At 38.4% G+C, this 18,229-nt stretch overlaps 1 protein-coding gene across 6 annotated transcripts in view; it reads right to left on the bottom strand.

Moving 5' to 3' along the window:
* The window catches only part of wdpcp (WD repeat containing planar cell polarity effector), a 189,447-nt gene that overhangs the window by 19,483 nt on the left and 151,735 nt on the right, over positions 1 to 18,229 (bottom strand). For all 6 annotated transcript variants that reach the window (XR_009827347.1, XR_009827348.1, XR_009827350.1 and 3 more), the window contains 2 exons: positions 5,604 to 5,700; positions 280 to 371 (listed from right to left, as the gene is read on the bottom strand). Coding sequence is in view for 1 of the 6 variants with exons in the window: in XM_062059490.1 (XP_061915474.1) it covers positions 280 to 371; positions 5,604 to 5,700 (189 nt within the window). In the remaining 5 variants the exon portion in view is untranslated. The remainder of the gene's footprint in view (positions 1 to 279; positions 372 to 5,603; positions 5,701 to 18,229) is intronic.

Genomic DNA, 18,229 nt, shown 5'->3' with positions numbered 1-18,229 from the left:
GGTCCAAAAAGGAAGACTTGTGGCTGCATGGCTGCTGTGTAAATGTGCCCTCAGTTGGCGTAAATTCTGTTGTCAGTCGACCAGACGGAGCAACCCCGCCAATAACACACAACGTTTCCCAAAGTGCCGGCCGGGGTCGGCGGCGCTCGTCAGGCTACCCTCTGCTTATTCCCATTCTTATTTATATTCCTGCGACTCGTTCACCTGCAAAGGTTAAGCTGCAGGCCGAGATAAGACGTGCGCGAGACACAACACAGATAGTGTGACAGGCAGACACACCGGCTCGTATCAGTGTCCTCAGGACGTCTGGGTTCACGGTCACGTGTGCGCGCCGCGCCTGAGCTCCCGCCCGGTTGGCTCGTCCGTCGGCCCTGGAGAGGAAAATACAAACAAAGATTTTGTAAAAGTCGCGTGAGGCAACGCCGGTTTATCGAATTTCAAGCAGCTTGCTTATGTCGGACAAAAACTACTCAGCCACTTTCCTCGAATCCTTGCGGCTAATTGTTGGATATTTGAGAGTTCTGGGCATTTTACAGAAACTAATACGTTCATATCAACGAGAAGACTCATTGATGAAGTGCTCCAATCAGAACACTTCATCTCATTTTACAACAACTTCAGGCTGATACTACTTTTTGGCACCTTCATTTCAGTTTGTTTCTGCTACGATGTGCCGCTATTTACATAGCAGTGTTTCCCACACATTCATTTATTTGTGGCGGCCCGCCACGAAAGAATTACGTCCGCCACAAAAAAAAACAAAAAAAAAAAACTTTTTTTTTTTTTTTTTTTGTCCTGTCCAGCTTCTCAGGCAAATCATATAGTTGATGTAGATGCCCATATAGGCTGTTCAGATTTACTTTACAAAAGAGAAGTGTAGGATACTTCTCTTGTTGCCTTATTTGTATTTGACCACTACTGTTTTCTGTTTATTTGTTACTGACTGTGGCAGGACACCTCTGCCTCTGTTTCACTTTATGTTGCTGGTAAATAATATGGTTGTAGTAGTAGGCTAAAGTTAAATGATTTAGTATGCACTAATTAAAGGGGAAGAGCTTTAAGAGACATTTTAGCTTTTATATTTTATAAGATAAATTTTTTGTAAGAACCACAATTAATAAATATATTTCAGTGAATAACTTATTGTTCAAATCTGTATATAAATATGTACATAAAGTGTTGTAATTATATTGTAAAATGGATGGATGGATGGATGGATGGACGTTTAAAACAAAACTGTTATTATTAATTAGTAAGTATACATTTTTTGAGCCTTTTTAGAGAAAATCATATCATTGTAGTAAATTATGCAAATTACTCGATGATGTCATGGTGACCACGCCCATAGCCACGCCCCCACCGCCACAGGTATCTTGGCAGTTTATGGGAAACACTGCATAGCGAGCCATCTTTTTGACGCCACCCCGGTCGCCGTGGAATTGAGGCATGCCAGGTTTTGTCGTTCCGGAATTAGGCAGGCTAAACTGGACCGCAATGCTCAGTGGAAATATAGGCAAAAAAAACGCTGACAGGTGGATTTCTGACTTCTATTGCTTATCATTAGCAAGGCGTCGAGATCTTGTGATATGGGGAAAAAAATGAGACGACATTGCTCGTTTCTCCCGGGTCGAAGTCAGTCAGAAGATTTTTTTGTTTTTTTTAATAGTTAGAAGCGTATTTTTCCGACCGTGCGCGTATAACTTTCAAAGTTCCAACGGTGTTTCCACCAAAAACTACCCGGGTAGATTTACCGTATTTTTCGGATTATAAATCGCAGCTTTTCTCATAGTTCTGCCGGGGGTGCGATTTATACTCTGGAGCGACTTATGTGTGAAATTATTAAGACATTACCGTAAATTATCAAATAATATTATTTATCTCATTCACGTAAGAGACTAGACGTATATCAGCAATCGTCACACACACACGTCAACCAATAAAAATTTGGCGGGGGCGGGTCATGGCAGAAGTGCATTGTGAAAAAAAAGATGCTACCTGCTACTACTTCCGTACCAATGAAAATTGATCATTTCAACATTGGCGGTAACTTATAAAAACTGAGAAAGGGCTGAACAAAAATGGCACCGAAAAGGAAATCATATACTGCAGGTTACAAGCTGGAAGCAGTGAAATATGCAGCAGAAAACGGCAATCGAGCAGCAGAAAGATAATTTGGAGTAAGCAAGAAACTTGTAAGGGACTGGCGAAAAGCGGAGGCTACTCTTACTGAAATGAAGAAAACTAAAAAAGCTAATCGCGGGCTAAAATCTAGGTGGTCACAGCTCGAGGAACGAATTCACAAATGGGTGCTTGAACAACGTGCTGCCGCGAGAGGCTTGTCAACCGTACAGTTGCGTCTCCACGCCCAGGTAGTTGCCAAGGAGATGAATATAAATGACTTTGCGGATTCAGAAAGGCTGGAATAATTGGAACTGCAACTGACGATGACTGACCGATAGAAGAGGAAGCGGCGCATTGTTGAGGTGCAGGCAGCATAGCCCTTCCCCTTCGAGCTGACCTGGATGAAATTAAATTATTTTTTCCAATCATTTTGGAACTTGCAAGCGTACTTCTTCTTCTTACTCGTCGTCGCCATGTCTCTTCTTCGTTCTTCTGCTTCGTCTCCTTCTTGTTGTGTGTGCAGTTGTGCACTGAGCTCCAAAAGCCGTAGATGTTATTGTAGCGTCCCGGAAGAGTTAGTGCTGCAAGGGGTTCTGGGTATTTGTTCTGTTGTGTTTATGTTGTGTTACGGTGCGGATGTTCTCCCGAAATGTGTTTGTCATTCTTGTTTGGTGTGGGTTCACAGTGTGGCGCATATTTGCAACAGTGTTAAAGTTGTTTATATGGCCACCCTCAGTGTGACTGTTGATCAAGTATGCGTTGCATTCACTTGTGTGTGCGTGTGTGCTTGAAATTAACGTTATCATTAAACCAGTTAAAAGATCATACAACGTGTCAGCATTTCTTGACATCCTCGAGTAAAGACCATTGTTAAACCCGTCCAACGCCACATTATTATGTGAATGTGGCTGGCACGCTGTTTACATGGAGGAAATGCGGACGCCTGGACAGCATGCGGCTGTTAAGGGGTGAAGGTTTCAAGTGAGAGAGGACGCTAAAGGCAGTGCCTTTAAGGCACGCCCCCAATGTTGTTGTCCGGGTGGAAATCGGGAGAAATTCGGGAGAATGGTTGCCCCGGGAGATTTTCAGGAGGGGCACTGAAATTCGTGAGTCTCCCGGGAAAATCGGTAGGGTTGGCAAGTATGCTCTGACCTGGAGGTACTTTGGCTGAGTCCACTCTCAGTGCTGCTGGAGTAATCGTCAAGTGTCGAATTGTGACGAGTCGGCAACCGGGCGTGACGTCACTTGCAACCAATGTACCGTAACATGGCAGCGTTAGATTTTAGGTGAACTGGTGCACGGTAGGACTGGCAGGATTCTGCTGGTGCCAAAAAAGTACTGCATTGTCGTCACACCCCTATTTATTTCTGATATTGGGCTAACTTGAGTCATCATGTAAGATCTTTGATTCAAGATTGTCACTATTAAATCAAATATTAAAGTGTATTAAATCGTCTAATTAAAAAACAAGAAATATTATATATTCCCACTAATAACAAGTGCACTTTTCTTGGTAGAAAATTTAAAAAAAGGCCTTTTTGCTCATTATGTTGAAAAATATTCTTAAATTAAGTAAATGCTAGTGCCATTATCTTGACATAATGATATGCGCTCGGCATCATGATTTTTTTTTTCATGCTTGAAGTAAGAAATTATTACTTTAAAAAAGTTAATATTGTAGTTTCAAGCATGTTTTACTCAATATAGGTCATAAAATCTCAGCAACAAGCCATAATATCTTACTGAGATCATTTAGGACTAAAACCCTTAAAACAAGTAAAAGACTAACATAAAATCTGCTGAGTGAGAAGAATTATCTTATCAGACAGAAAATAAGCAAATATTATTTGAGATATTTAATCTTACTTAGATTTCAGTTTTTCAGTGCACATTTGCAGTCCCCTCCAAGGTTTCTCATTGTTATCCCACTGGGTTGAGTTTTTTCTTGCCCTGATGTGGGATCTGAGCTGAGGATGTCGTTGTGGCTTGTGCAGCCGTTTGAGACACTCGTGATTTAGGGCTATATAACTAAACATTGATTGATTGATTGACATTGGTATTACAGACTTCCTCTGATAGAGTCGACTCTACAAACAAAAGCAAAAAAGCTGAGAGCGTCAGAGGCCGGCGGCCATCAAAGAAACGTTGGGACGCTTCCCGGATTCTCGCTCCTTTCTCCTCACTACCCTGCACAGATTTAGATTTTGGGAATGGGCGACGAGCCCCCGGACCGCCATTGTGCTCGCCCGTCTCTCTTTTTGCGGCTCTTTTCTCGCGGAGCCAAAGAGGAGAACGCCCGCGCTCCAAAGCCTCGCCGACTCCGTCTCGGCTAAGCTGTCACTGGCTTCACATGAGAAACAATGAAACTTCATCTGAGACCAGATTACAATGGTAGGGGAGCGGGACGATATTTAAAATTGTTCTACAGGAGGAGGGAAATTGTGCAGTAAGGAACACACAAAAAAAAAAAGGAAAAGGCAAAGGCTTTTGTTTGCCGCTCTCTTTGGGATGTGCTTTCTTGGCCTCAGTCAGCAGGGGAAGACTCGGGGCAGCGCAAGAACCATTCTGACTGCCAAACTGCCGACATCATTCCTTTTTAGTGTCTTTAAAAAGAGCTTAGGACCGAGCATCTCGCTCCCTCTGGACCCAAATTGGCCGATAGAGGGGATTTTGGCTGGATGGAAGGGAGCTTAGCGGAAGGTGGACGTGGACGGAGTCATCAGTGTTACAGTCAAACCGCCATGAAAAGCCTCAGGAGGACAGAATGCGCGCCTTTTTATCTAATGCACACAAATCCCACATAAACACTCCAATATGTTAGTTGGGAGATGGCAACAATCCTCCTTCACAATAGCGCTACGGATGCTTTTATTTGTGCCAAATGCTTTGAGTGTCTTTAGTCACACTCTTTCAACATGTCATCCACACGCACGGCTGTATTAAACGGTCGCTCGGGTGTCGCGAGAGCCTCCAAAATGGCGTTTCGAAAATGTGGCTAAGTAAGTGTAAGAGCCAGAACTGATGTGGCTTTGACATTTTCACACGTCACCAGAGAGCGGGACAACATTGCGGCCGGGCCGCTCTTAAGCTCGCTCAAATACGGACCATAACGGACCGTACAATGGCCCACTTCTCCGCACAAAATCATCCCGGGAGGCTCAATTTACTTATTGTGAGCGACAATATTGTGGAAACAAAAGGAGGAGGGAGGATTGATGTGCAATAAAAACAGACTTACAGTTGACATGACACACGCAGGGACATGCAATTGACACACACACACACACACACTCACACACACACACACACACACACACACACACACACACACACACACACACACACACACACACACACACACACACACACACACACACACACACACACACACACACACACACACACACACACACACACACACACACACACACACACACACACACACACACACACGGTATTTAACGGACGCGGGGATTACTCACAGTGTTTTGGTGGGGTATGAAGATCCTGTTGCTGTTGCACTTTGGACCTTGTTGCCAAAGCTGGAAGCAAACACACCATTTCTTTCTCTCACAGACTCTACGAAATTAAAAAGAGATGACAGGTCTTAGTACGTGTTCTATTGTAAAAAAAAGAAAAAGAAAATCTGCACAACTGCAAGCTCATTGTCGAATTAATTATGATTAATTAGACGGTTATTTATTAATTTGAAAACATGAGTATTAATTGTACCACCGAAACTCAACTTTAACTATATTCCCTGGATATAAATTAGTAACAAATAAACCACATCAAGTGAAATAGTTTTAGCAATAACAATACATTTAAATAACAATAACAATATAAAACACAATAAATTCAGGTTTTTTTTTTACCTTTGACACTAGGTAATATCGAATGCTTTAAAATGTAATATGGGAAATTATCGGCATCGATTTCAACCTCCCGATTTTCCCGGGAGACTCACGAATTTCTCCCGGGGCAACCATTCTCCCGATTTACACCCGGACAACTTTATTGGGGGGCGTGCCTTAAAGGCACTGCTTTTAGCGTCCTCTACAACCTGTCGTCACATCCACTTTTCCTCCATACAAACAGCGTGCCGGCCCAGTCACATAATATATGCGGCTTTTACACACACACACACAAGTGAATGCAATGCATACTTGATCAACAGCCATACAGGTCACACTGAGGGTGTCCGTATAAACAACTTTAACACTGTTACAAATATGCGCCACACTGTGAACCCACACCTAACAAGAATGACAAACACATTTCGGGAGAACATCCGCACCGTAACACAACATAAACACAACAGAACAAATACCCAGAACCCCTTGCAGCACTAACTCTTCCGGGACGCTACAATATACACCCCCCCCCCCCCCATCTCCCAAATTTGGAGGTCTCAAGGTTAGCAAGTATGCTCTAGTATACTCTGGACTGAAGCTGTGTGCCTTCATTGTTTTTGTAGTTGTTGTTTTGAGGTATGTTTAAAAAAATAATGCACTTTGTGCAAGTTAAAGTATAGTATTTCCCATAGTTGTAGTGGGTATTAGGATTATCTCAGGGAGAGCATGTCCCAAATTCCAAGCTGTTTTGAGGCATGTTAAAAAAAATAATGCACTTTGTGACTTCAATAATAAATATGGCAGTGCCATGTTGGCACTTTTTTCCATAACTGGAGTTGAAGTTGTTCTCTTATTTTGGAAAACCTTGTTTTTGAATGATTGATTGAAACTTGTAATAGTAGATTGCACAGTACAGTACACATTCCGTACAATTGACCACTAAATGGTAACACCCGAATAAGTTTTTCAACTTGTTTTTAAGTCGGGGTCCACGTTAATCAATTCATGGTGAAGTTACATTGTTTAATGCATCCAGCGGGGCATCACAACAAAATTAAGCATAATAATGTGTTCATTCCACGACTGTATATATCGGTATCGGTTGATATCGGAATCGGTAATTAAGAGTTGGACAATATCGGAATGTCGGATATCGGCCAAAAAGCCATTATCGGACATCTCTATTTTACACTTATTTTACCACCAGAGTGTGTGATTTTTGTGTAAAATAAAATTTGAGAAAATGTATGTTAATTAAATGCAATAATCCCTCACATTAATTGGTGCAATACATCTTTGGACAAGTGTGACTAATATTTTAGGTCAAAGCATTATAATTGTTTAAATGTATCAATAACTGCTTAAGTACATTGTACCTGTTACATTGTACTTTTTTAAAACCTTTATTTTGTTAGCGCTGTCAGACCGAATGTGGCACACCACGCTATTATTGTGAAAGGTGGAAGTGTGCTGTGTTGTTCTCAGCTCGACGTGTAAAGCGGCGACTCAGTTGACGCTGTTAAAAAAACAAGAGTGCGCCTCTCAAGTTGCGACTGCTGTTTGTACGTTGTTGTTACATGGATGATGTCATTCACAACAACACAAGCAGATGAGATGTGTTGTGGGTGTATGGATTGTTAGCTTTAGTTCTGTAGTTTAGTCGCTGTTTCAAATGACTGTCTCGACATTGTGACAGTGACTGTGTCGGGGATGAATGAGCGCTACCGGACACATTTTATTTTTTCCCAAAAAAATTTTTCTACTCCTCACAATCACAACATTTCACTCACATTTATGTCAATTTCCCTGATGTTATTTTGCGGTTATCAGCGGATTCCATTTTATTGGCCACTTTTGTGAATTCAATGAATGAGTTCAATGAATAATGATTAGGCATACTAGCACTGTGTCAAATAAAAAGTAGCAACAATAGTGACATCTCAAACTTCTAGTAGACCAGCTCTTTTTTTCCACTCATTCGCTCCTAGTCTGTTTTTAGCTCCAGAATTTGCATGCACATAATGGCACATTAATCTTTTTTGTTTTTATTATTATATTTTCCTAATCTTGAGAAGCCATAATCAAAATCGAAACTAAAATTTGCTTAATTGTCCAGCCCTATAGGACATTAAAACATGTTGATATAGAATCTGTTAATTTTACAGTTGATAACTGTTTTTGCTTACGGTAAATTACTATGAAAAAAAAACTATATATTGTCAATGTGTTTACAAAAAAACCTGTAGAATTTACGGTAAAGTACTGGCAGCTGAGGTTGCCAGGAATTCACCTTGTACACTGCAAAAACTGAAATCTAAGTAAGATGAAATATCTCAAATAAGGGTGATATTTGCTTATTTTCTGTCTGATAAGATCATTCTTCTCACTAGGCAGATTTTATGTTAGAATGTTTTACTTGTTTTAAGTGTTTTGGTCCTAAATGATCTCAGTAAGATATTACAGCTTGTTGCTGAGATTTGATGACCTATATTGAGTAAAACATGCTTGAAACTAGAATATCAACTGTTGCAAAGCTGTGTCATCAACACTCACAAGTATAAAACTACTTTTTTAAAGTAATAATTTCTTATTTCAAGCATGAACAAAAAAATCATGACTTTGACACAATTGTGTCACATAATCAAAACAGATGACAGCCAAATGGACTTTGCTGTTTTATTTTCAATGAAACAATAGAAAACACGTACTCATATAATAGTACAGTTGGCACAGTACAGTAAACTGACAGTTAATATTTAAACATTTAACATGTGACATTTCTAACAATTTTGCACACACATTCAGATGAATTCTTCAAAATTACAATTAAAAATTTTTGGCCAGGGGCCGGGCTGTATGTATGCGCACTAATTGACTGAAAGCGCACGCATTTGGCGCGAAGATGTCACGTTATCGATGGAAAAATGCATTTTTAGACCATATGATTTGCCTGAGCGGCTAGTAGACCCCGAGAGTAACAAGCGCTTGCCTTGTTGCCTTTCCATTAAGAACAGTAAATTAGTTTTTAGTATAAGAAATGTAATGCCGAGCGCATATCATTATGTCAAGATAATGGCACTAGCATTTACTTAATTTAAGAATATTTTTCAACATATTGAGCAAAAAGGTCTCTTTTTTTTTTTTTCTATCAAGAAAAGTGCACTTGTTATTAGTGAGAATATACTTATTTTAAGGTATTTTTGGTTTCGTTGAAGTTAGCTAATTTTACCTGTTTTGGAAAATCTTGACAAGCCAAATTTTCCAGTTCTATTTGCAGATAATTTTGCTTAGTTCAAATAAAATACCCCTAATTTTATTTTATTTTTTTCTTGTTTTTGAACACTGACTTTTTGCAGTGTAACACATAAGGGCGGATTTTGGTGTTGCCAATCCCCAGGTGCATGTCTTTGGAGGTGGGAGGAAGCCAGAGTAACCGGAGAGAACCCAGGCAGTCACGGGGAAAACATGCAAACCCGGGAATCGAACCCAGGACCTTCCCACTATGAGGCACGAACGCTAACCACTGCGTCACCGTATAGTATCTGCAAAATGCCTGTGTATCTGGGGCATGTGAGCGGTACATGAGGCATTGAACTTAAAAAAGTATTTGTACAACCTGTCACTGGACAACTCACAACAAGGCCTTGCGCAACATATTTCTTCAAGGGAGCTATTAAAAATGAAATGCTCCGTATCTGGTAAATAGCTTCTTCCAACGAGTTCCAACACACAAACACAAAGTGTGGTTCACTTCCATGCAGTTTACAATGAAGCACACACATGCCAAAAGGGGTGTGTCTGAGAACAAGCTTTATCAGTATCATGCACCAAACCCTGCTTCGAAAAGGTGTGCACTAAAACACTCATTGTAGCCACTCATCCTGACTTCCTCATTTTTATTGATTAAAAATAAAAACACAAATTATTTTATTAATTTTTGTTTTGGAGGTTAAAGTGTTTACAGTAGGGAAGGGATTCACATGGCCCCATTCCTGGGTGGATCTGGCGTGAAAGGAAGGTGGGGGGTTAATCATTTTGCAATGCAGTCTGCTGAAGATGACGGAAAGTGCCACTCTACATAGCAACTCACGTGTGGTCGAAATTGTATTTGCCACAAAACACATTCTAAAGATATTCAACCCTCTATTGCCGTCTGACTGCTAAGGTGGGCCCCCGCAATTCGTCACGTTTCATGTGTCAGGTAAACCCTTCCTACTGCATATATTGTGCTTCTAAGTTGATGTTGCTGATTTAAATGTATTATTATTTGAGTTGAATTAAATGTAACTTTCAGTATCAAATGGTTCAAGCTGACTCTTCTCACCCTGGACACAAACTATTCTCCCCTCTCCCCTCAGGCAGGAGACTACGGTGAATCCAGACCCACACCTCCCGCCACCTGAACAGTTTTTTCCCCTCGGCCATCAGGCAAATGAACAATAACAAGATCTGATAGCTCAGTTACAGCTCTTTTTATTACCTATTCTGTGTTATATGTGTTTTATGTTGCACGATTGCACCAGGAAAAATTCCTATTTGTGAACCCGTTCTCAAACAATGGCAATAAAAACTATTCTGATTCTGATTCAAGTCGGTCAAAACATTTTTAAATAGGAATTTTGTATTTTGGGGAATTTCAGCAAACTGATGCACTTTAAGTCTTTTATGTTACAGATGAAAAACAATGTTAATAAAGTTATTTGTTGTAGGTTGATCAATATTTATTTTTTGTTGTTATTTAGAAAAAAATGTTATGTCCTTTATGGACAAATTATACTATTACTCGAGAGAGAGAGTGTGTGTGTGTGTGTGTGTGGGGGGGGGAGGCGGGGGAGAAGGGGTGTGTGTTTTCTTCTTCCTCAGAAAATAATTAAGGAGTACTGCGCTAGCAGGAGAAATTGCTAGCAATAAGCGATAATGCCAAGGAGAAGCTTGAGCTTGAAAAACCTGTTTGGGAACACTTGGCCTACTCTGTAAAATACCTACATGTACGAAGACGAGTGCATAAGACGAAAGCAGTGTGCTACATTGCTCAGTAGCAGGGCTGCAATTGTTGAGGGTAAAAAAATGTACGATTTATATCTTCTATTGTTTCAGTTACATAAATTCACCAAAACGTCACCGTGGACTTATCGAGTCTGTTTAGCTGATTGGAGAGATAGCTTCCGCAGAAAGTGGGTCCATGACGATGACTTCTGTTTTGTTTGATCAGCCGTTTTACTGCCGTGTTACAGACACCGTTTGGGAAGAATGAAGGAATTTAAATAAACATTTACAAAATCTTTGTGTAAATAACTCATTTCACAATGTATATATATGTGGCTTATAGTCTGGTAATAATATAGTCTGGTATAATATGTTTTTTCTTAGAAAATGTAGTGGGTGTGGCTTATAGTTCGGAAAATACAGTATATGATAAGTCATAATTTTTCATGACTATATGATGTGGGCAATGTTCCCTCTAAGGTGCGCGGCTACGTAATTGCTTCCTCTGCACACAGCAAGTCTATGCCACGCACAAAATAAAATCCACTCTGAACGGTAAACAAAACAAACAACTATTTGTTCTGTGGAATTTTGCAAAGCAACTGTGAGTGACAGGTGACGACAAGCGGCCCTAACAGATTAAACCATGATCGTCAGCACTGTTCATTGTAACGTCTCACGAGATGCTTTAAAGAGGACGTCAATTCCACCGAATACTTTTACAGAGCAAAAACGTTTTATTTTCGGACGTAACCACAACAAAAACATGAGTAAAAAACGTCTAACTATCAAAACTTGTCGTTTTGTGCCATACAAACTGGGCCAAGACCAACTCTTTGTCTTCTGTCATATGAAATGAAATGAGTTTATTTCGGTCATACAATCAACCATTTTGTGTGATCAATTTAACAGCACAGATTATACATATTAACAATCATTCACATACACAAACAAAAAGAAAAAAAATGACCGAAAAAGGAATAGGCTGGAGCCAAGGCTTATATTTGCCTATCCTATACATTCACTGAAAATTAGATTGCCTGGAACATCAACGTTCAAAAAAATCAATTGTTGCTATAGTTTATAATGTTCCATTATTTCACCATTCAAGGCTTTCTTAAACCTTAACAAATAAATACATGTCTTCAACTCATCACTGAGCTTGTTCCACCATTTAAATCCTAAATCTGAAATACATTTGTATTTATATTTGTTCTTACTTTACATATTTCAAAAATCAATATCCCCGTAAATTATAGTTTTCTCCTCTTAATTTAAATAACTTAAGAACACAATCTGGAAGGCTGTTGTTCTTTACTCAGAACAAAATTTCCATTGTTTTTAAAAACACAATATCTGAAAATGTTAACACATTAGAACTTATGAATAATGGATTGGTAGGTTCATAGTAGCACGCTTTGTGTATTATTCTAATTACCATTTTTGGAAGTTTAATTATTGGGTCTATGTTTGTTTTATAAACATTTCCCAAAACTTCAACACAATATGTTAGATATGGAAAGATAAAACAATAATATAACATATGCAGATATTTCTTATTCAGCATGCGTCTTACTTTATAAAGAATAGCAATGAATGTGGATATTTTTCTCTTTATATATTCAATCTGTGGTTTCCAAAATAATCTATGATCAGTTATTATTCCCAATAATTTAGTTTCATATACTCTATCAATTTCCACTTGATTTAATTTTGCTTCACAATTCGTCCTTGCACCACTAAACACCATAAATGTAGTTTTATTATAATTTAATGATAACTTATTAATATCAAACCATTTTTTTTAGCTGAAGCAACTCAACCTCTGTTATCCTCAACACTTCCTTCAAGTCGTCTCCTGAACAACATGCATTTGTATCATTTGCAAACATAATACATTTCAAGTATGAAATAAGTAAATTAGTATGAATAACTTAAGTCCCAATACCAAGCCTTGTGGAACCCCACAAGTTACTCTTCTTGGCTATTATTGTCTTATTAAAAAATCACTTCATATTCTCTACTGCTCGCTAGTATTACCATATCTGAGTTATTGTGCAGAAATATGGGGAAATAACTACAAATGTGCGCTACATTCGCTAACCGTGTTACAAAAAAGATCAATTCGATTAATACATAATGTTGGATATAGAGAACATACAAACCCTTTCATTATTAAGTCAGAAATATTAAAGTTCTGTGATTTGGTAAAATTGATTTGGTACAAAGCAAACTATAACCTGCTACCAAAGAATGTACAACAATTCTTCTCAACTAAAGAGGAGAAATATAACCTTAGAGGAAAATCTAATTTTAAACATTTGTATGCACGTACAACACTTAGAACCTTTAGCATATCAGTAAGTGGAATTCAATTATGGAATGGATTAAGTAATGAAGTTAAACATTGTACTCATATGATCCAGAGGTTGTTCAAATTAATAGTGCTTACAAAGTACAAAGAAGAAGAATTATGAGAAATACTTTCAACCTGATTGAAAATAAGATATTCTTCATCTCAGTATGTTAATAATGACTGAATTAATTAATTTCATATTACAAAACTGTTGTGTATACTAATTCATAGATGTTATTTCATTATAAAAAGGTCAGTAAATGAATGTATATATTTGTAAACGCTCTGAAGTGGGAAAGGAGTAGGATTAAATAAGCTTTGATTCTTACTACTCCTTTTCGGACATGATGTAAAGTGAAATGATATGAAACTGTGTGATGTATTATACTATAAGTGTACACATATTGAGATCTATTACTTAAATAACTACTTAACCACTAAGTAAGGATTGATCGATTGTGTCAAAAGCTTTTACATAAATCAAGGGGTACTAATTATTTCCAGAGTACACAGACACGCTGGTACATAGCTCATGAAAAACACGATTTTTTTGGGTATTCTCATTGTAAGTGGGCCAAATCACTTAAATTAGAAAATAAACTCATGAAAGTATAGTAAAAGATTTAATTTATTAAGTCAGGGTTGGGACAGGTATGATGCTGGTGTGCTCTGGAAGTTTTTGCGTTTGCCCAGACACATGAAAAATTAGAGGGAACATTGGATGTGTTTTTTCCAGATGGCCGAGGTTTCTCCTCAGCTTTTCAAAAAGAATTTCACGCCGTGACAACAAGGCTTCCGACTTGTTACGCCACCGAGCCGAGACAGGAAGTCGCCGGAAAAGCAGCAGAGGTTGTATGTTAAGAGCGAGCGGGGCCAAGAGGGACGCCGAAAACAACTTCTTGGGGACACGCTGGAGCTAACAGGCTTTCAACGTAACAAATGCTATGGAGGAGGTGTCGGAGACGTGGATCTCCAGATAAAGCAACCCTTGTCTCCTCGCCAGCTCCAAAAAGGCCCCACGGCAACATCAGAGACGCAAGCGACCAACTTGGCTTCTCCTCTTGGCAAAAAAAGGCGACCCAGAAGAAAAGAGATAGCGTGAAAGAGAGAAAGCTTCCCTCCCACTTCTTGTACGCGAGGCTGCCGCTCACAATGGCGTATCTTTCCCAATCACTACACTTGTCAACCACACAGCCACCAGCCATTTCCTCCGCTCTCCGACAATAAAAAAAGACCGTCGCTAAGCTGCGACGTGATTCTTCCATTGTACGTTTCGAGTGTGCCGCCACGCCGCCACAGTCGTTTTGCTGGTCACAATTCACAAAGGACGCGCATGAATACCCGAACGACGTTCGCACAAAAATCGATCTGAACAAGTCCAAGACATCCGCCTAAAAAGAACGCAGATCTTCTGACAGGGAATCTAATTGTTCCTGCCGTTTCCTGGAAGTAGAACGAAATCATTTGTGGGCGCAACGTGTTTGTGCAAGAATGTAGCGAGAAATTGTTGAAAGTTGAGCACAAAAAAAGGCGCGTTTGAATGTGTCAAACAGTATGAAGACTGGAAGGAAGCTTTTGGCAGCGTAACGAAGGGATGATTGAGGGCAAGCCCGAGCCGGCCTTAACTGTTATTAAAAGGAAAAGTCAATTATTTGACACTCTCTAAAGGGGATAGGGATCGAATTTGAAAAAAACATTCTAAGATCATTTAAAAGCAATGATGTTTACATGCACACAATATTACTTCATATTTACATGCACACAATACTCCTGTATCAACCATACAGAATATAGTAAATATTTAAAAATATATATATATTTATTTTATTTTCTGTTTACACTGAATACTAAGATGTTACTGTACATGCTCACTGCTCGGATTGCAAAGGATTGTGGGATTTGCATGACGTCACACAGGCGGTATAGGTTTACGTATTGAGGAAGAAACACATGTAATGATATATATCCATAATTTATTAAATATTACAGAGTGCAAGTACTGGAACACTAACTTCTTTTAAACCAGTATCTGACATTTTTTGCAGCTTTTGTGCGTACAAATGATCAAGTACGGATGGAAACTCCTTTACTTACTACAGAGCTTACCATGCAACTGTCATGATCCGTGGTCCGGATCATGTTTTTGTTATGTTCTGTTAGTTTTGGACTCTTTTAGTTCCTGTTTGACACCTGAGTTTGTTTTAGTTTTTAGGGGTGTGAATCTTTGGGTGTCCCACGATTGGATTCAATATCGATTCTTGGGGTCACGATTTGATTAAAAATCGATTTTTTTCAATTCATCACGATTCTCGATTCAAAAACGATTTTTTTTCCCCGATTCAAAAGGATTCTCTATTCATTCAATACATAGGATTTCAGCAGGATCTACCCCAGTCTGCTGACATGCAAGCAGAGTAGTAGATTTTTGTAAAAAACTTTTATAATTGTAAAGGACAATGTTTAATCAACTGATTGCAATAATGTAAATTTTTTTAACTATTAAATGAACCAAAAATATTACTTATTTTATCTTTGTGAAAATATTGGACACAGTGTGTTGTCAAGCTTATGAGATGCGATGCAATTGTAAGCCACTGTGACACTATTGTTCTTTTTTATTTTTTTATAAATGTCTAATGATAATGTCAATGAGGGATTTTTAATCACTGCTATGTTGAAATTGTAACTAATATTGATACTGTTGTTGATAATATTCATTTTTGTTTCACTACTTTTGGTTTGTTCTGTGTCGTGTTTGTGTCTCCTCTCAATTGCTCTGTTTATTGCAGTTCTGAGTGTTGCTGGGTCGGGTTTGCTTTTGGAATTGGATTGCATTGTTATGGTATTGCTGTGTATTGTTTTGTTGGATTGATTAATTTGAAATAAATAAATAAATAAAATTAAATAAAAAAATAATAAATAAAAAAATCCATCCATCCATCCATTTTCTCCCGCTTATTCCCTTCGGGGTCGCTGGAGCCTATCTCAGCTACAATCGGGCGGAAGGCGGGGTACACCCTGGACAAGTCGCCACCTCATCGCAGGGCCAACACAGATAGACAGACAACATTCACACTCACATTCAAAAAAATAGATTTTTAAAAAATGAGAATCGATTCTGAATCGCACAACGTGAAAATCGCGACTCGAATTCGAATCGATTTTTCCCCACACCTCTACTACTTATGATCTTCACCTGCCTCTGGTGTTCGGGACGCGCACATGCTTCTAATCAGAGGACTATTTAAGCCTGCCTGTATTTAAGCCAGTCAGTCGTCCGAGCGTCATTAGTTGTTTGCCTCATGCCTGGACTACGTAAGTCTTAGTTGTTTCATGCCACGGTTTCGTATTGGTTTCATGCCACAGTTTCGTGTTTGTTCTATGTCATAGTTAATGCTAGTTGTTTCATGCCACAGTTTCGTGAGGTTCGTGTCTATAGTTTCATGTCCTAAGTTTTTTCCTTAGCTTCCGCGTGCGATAGGCACGCTTGCCTTCGGGTTGTTTTCTGTTGTGTACCTCGTTGATTTTTTCTTGAAATTAAATCATGTTCCTACCTGCAAGTCCTGTCCGGAGTCGTCCGTTTGCCTTCCTGGGAGAACGACCCCGCAGAAAGCGAAAACCCCGTTGTGACAGAATGACGCCAGCACGACTGACTGGCAAAGGCAGGCTTAAATAGTCCTCTGATTAGAAGCAGGTGCGCGTCCCGAATACCAGAGGCAGGTGAAAATGATAAGTAGCCATGGTAACTAAAACAAACTCAGGTGTCAAACAGGAACTAAAAGAGTCCGAAGCTAACAGAACATAACAAAAACATGATCCGGACCAGGGATCATGAAGGCAACTAAGCCTGGGTGATGTGGCCTAAAAAAATGTCACCAAAAATTCAACTTCTGATTTTTTTCTCCAACTTTTTAAAGAAACCCATGAATACAAATGGCAGAATACACAAAAAAAAGTTTTGTATTTTTATTTATTTAGTAATCAAAAATGGTCGTTTGAAAGGAGATCAACATCTAAGCAAAATAAAAACAATTTATGAAGTTGGTCTTTTTTTGAATGGATATAAATTGTACTTTGTATGGATTAATTTTCAAAATTACAAAATGTGATTTATCTGAGTAAAAAAAAAAATTTGACAGCCCTGATTTATAGATAAAGGTTTGTGTTAATACAGGTATTAGTTATTGGTATCAATATTTCAGCTTTTTTTTCTGTATACATTTTTGCTGTATTTTACCCATTTTGCTACTTTTTTTGGTTCAATTTCACCAAATTACAAAATGTGATTCATCTGAGTAAAAAAAAAAAAATTGACAGCCCTGATTTATAGATAAAGCTTTGTGTTAATACAGGTATTAGTTATTGGTATCAATATTTCAGCTTTTTTCTGTATAAATTTTTGCTCTATTTTACCCATTTTGCTACTTTTTTTGGTTCAATTTCACCAAATTACAAAATGTGATTTATCTGAGTAAAAAAAACAAATTGACAGCCCTGATTTATAGATAAAGCTTTGTGTTAATACAGGTATTAGTTATTGGTATCAATATTTCAGCTTTTTTCTGTATACATTTTTGCTCTATTTTACCCATTTTGCTACTTTTTTTGGTTCAATTTCACCAAATTACAAAATGTGATTTATCTGAGTAAAAAAAAAAATTGACTACCCTGATTTATAGATAAAGCTTTGTGTTAATACAGGTATTAGTTATTGGTATCAATATTTCAGCTTTTTTATGTATACATTTTTGCTGTATTTGACCCATTTTCTACTTTTTTTTTGGTTCAATTTCACCAAATTACAAAATGTGATTTATCTGACTAAATAATAATAATTGACAGCCCTGATTTATAGACAAAGCTTTGTGTTAATACAGGTATTAGTTATTGGTATCAATATTTCAGCTTTTTT

This window comes from Entelurus aequoreus, linkage group LG09 (assembly GCF_033978785.1).
Source record: "Entelurus aequoreus isolate RoL-2023_Sb linkage group LG09, RoL_Eaeq_v1.1, whole genome shotgun sequence".
Classification (NCBI taxonomy): domain Eukaryota; kingdom Metazoa; phylum Chordata; class Actinopteri; order Syngnathiformes; family Syngnathidae; genus Entelurus; species Entelurus aequoreus.
Note: the sequence above shows the minus strand (reverse complement) of the source record. Positions and strands in the feature narration are given on the sequence as shown.